Source organism: Vombatus ursinus, unplaced genomic scaffold (assembly GCF_900497805.2).
Source record: "Vombatus ursinus unplaced genomic scaffold, bare-nosed wombat genome assembly UNPS02014945.1, whole genome shotgun sequence".
Lineage (NCBI taxonomy): Eukaryota > Metazoa > Chordata > Mammalia > Diprotodontia > Vombatidae > Vombatus > Vombatus ursinus.
The window spans coordinates 26,031,486-26,033,424 of NW_020954723.1; the positions used below are offsets into that span (position 1 = coordinate 26,031,486).

Here is a 1,939-nt window from a genome sequence, read left to right on the forward strand (position 1 = left end):
TCTTATTCTTATTTTGTTTTTGTTTTTGTTTTGCAACACTATCACTGGTCTACCTCTCCTCGAAACCAATTGAAAAATAAATNACTAGCTGTGTGACCGTGGGCAAGTCACTTAACCCCATTGCCTAGCCAAAAAAAAAAAAAATTTTTTTTNTGGAGCACTGGCCCTGGAGTCAGGAGGACCTGAGTTCAAATCCAGCTTCAGACAATTGATACTTACTAGCTGCGTGACCGTGGGCAAGTCACTTAACCCCATTGCCTAGCCAAAAAAAAAAAAATTTTTTTTAAAAAATGTTTAAAAAAGAAAAATAAATAAATAAAACCCTTATAACAAATAAGCATAATCAAGCAAAATAAAGCCATATACTGGCCATATCCAAAAATATATAGCTCATTCTATCCCTTGAGTCCATCACCTCTCTGCCAAGAGGCAGGGAGCTTGCTTCATTATCGGTCCTTTGGAGTTGTAGCTGGTCATTGATCAGATTTCTTTAAAAATTCTTTAAAAATTATTGTTCTTTATAATGTTGCAGGCATGGCATAAGTTATTATCCTGGTTCTTTTCTTTTCACTCTGCATCAGTTCATACAAATCTTCCTGGAGTTCTCTGATGTTGTCTCTTACATCATTTCTCACTATGTAATAATGTTCCATCCATATAACCATTACCCAAATGATGAGCACCCTCCCTGAGTTTCTGGTTCTTTGCTACAATAAAAAAAAAAAAAGCTGATATAAATATTTTTGTACACAAATGTCCTTTTCCTCTTTCTTTGATCTCTTGAGGGGGGAGGGGTATTGGCCTCATAGTGGTTCTCTGGGTCAAAGGGCACTCATAATTCAATGACTTTTTGTAACTAGTTCCAAATCGCTCTCCTGAGTGACTGGACCAATTTCTATCTCCTCCAAAAATGTGTTAGTATACATATTTTCTTGCAGTCCCTCCAAAAACTGACATTTTTTTTTTGTCAATTTAGTGGATGTGAGACTGAACCTCCTGGTTTTTTAAGTTGGCATTTCTCTAATTATTAGTGATGTTGGAACATATTTCTTTTTTATGGCTTGGATTTCTTCCCATTCCTTGTTTGTTTGTTTGTTTGTTTGTTTTTTCAGAAGCAGCGTTTGACTAGGCCTGAACACAGCAATCAGAGCATCTTCCTAGTGGCCCATAGAGAATGCCTACATTATTTAGACTTTTCAGAAGTGAGAGAGCAGGAGTCATAGGATCATAAATCTAAAATTGGAAGGGACCTCAGAGGTCGTCTAGTACAACCATTTTATTTAAAAATAAAGAAAATGAGGCCGAGGGAATTTCAATGGCTTGCCCAAGGTCATATAGGTAATAAATATCAGAAGCAGTATTCAGACCCAGTTCCCCTGACTCCATAGTCAATGTCCTTTCCACTGTACCATGCTGCCTGGAGTCAGAAAAGATCTGAGTTCAAATCTGGCCCCAGATATTTACTGGCTGCGTGACCTTGGGCAAGTCATTTAATTTCGGTCTACCTCAATTTCCTTAAGTATAAAATGAGGATAATAATAGCACCTCTCTCACGGGGCTGTTGTAAGGCTCAAGTAAGATGTATTTGTAAAAAGCACTTAGCATTATGCCTGCCACATAGTAGGCACTATATAAATGCTTATTCCCTCCCCCACCTTGCTTCTCCTTCCTTTTCCTACTACCTCTAGGAATTGTCTAAGAACTTGGCATCATTGAAATGAGCCTTTCCAGAGTTCATCTATCCAAAAACTCCTGAAACAGCCCCTCAAGGCCATATGAAAAGCAGCTGCTTCTAGTTTTCCTGGCTTCCTTCAGGATTCCACTCAAATCCTACCTTCTACAGAAGGCCTTTCCTGGTCCTCCTAAGCTGCTAACACTAATGTCTTCCTCTCTCAAATAATCTTCAACTACTATGTATATATGTATATGTATATACATA

General features: G+C 38.0%; 1 protein-coding gene across 3 annotated transcripts in view; it reads right to left on the reverse strand.

The window, feature by feature from the left end:
• The window catches only part of PAPLN (papilin, proteoglycan like sulfated glycoprotein), an 82,864-nt gene that overhangs the window by 69,230 nt on the left and 11,695 nt on the right, over positions 1-1,939 (reverse strand). For 2 of the 3 annotated variants that reach the window (XM_027844806.1, XM_027844808.1), the window contains exon 4: positions 669-707. The exons of the other annotated variant lie outside the window; for it this stretch is intronic. In XM_027844806.1, coding sequence (XP_027700607.1) covers positions 669-707 — 39 coding nt within the window. The remainder of the gene's footprint in view (positions 1-668; positions 708-1,939) is intronic. 3 annotated transcript variants of the gene reach the window in all.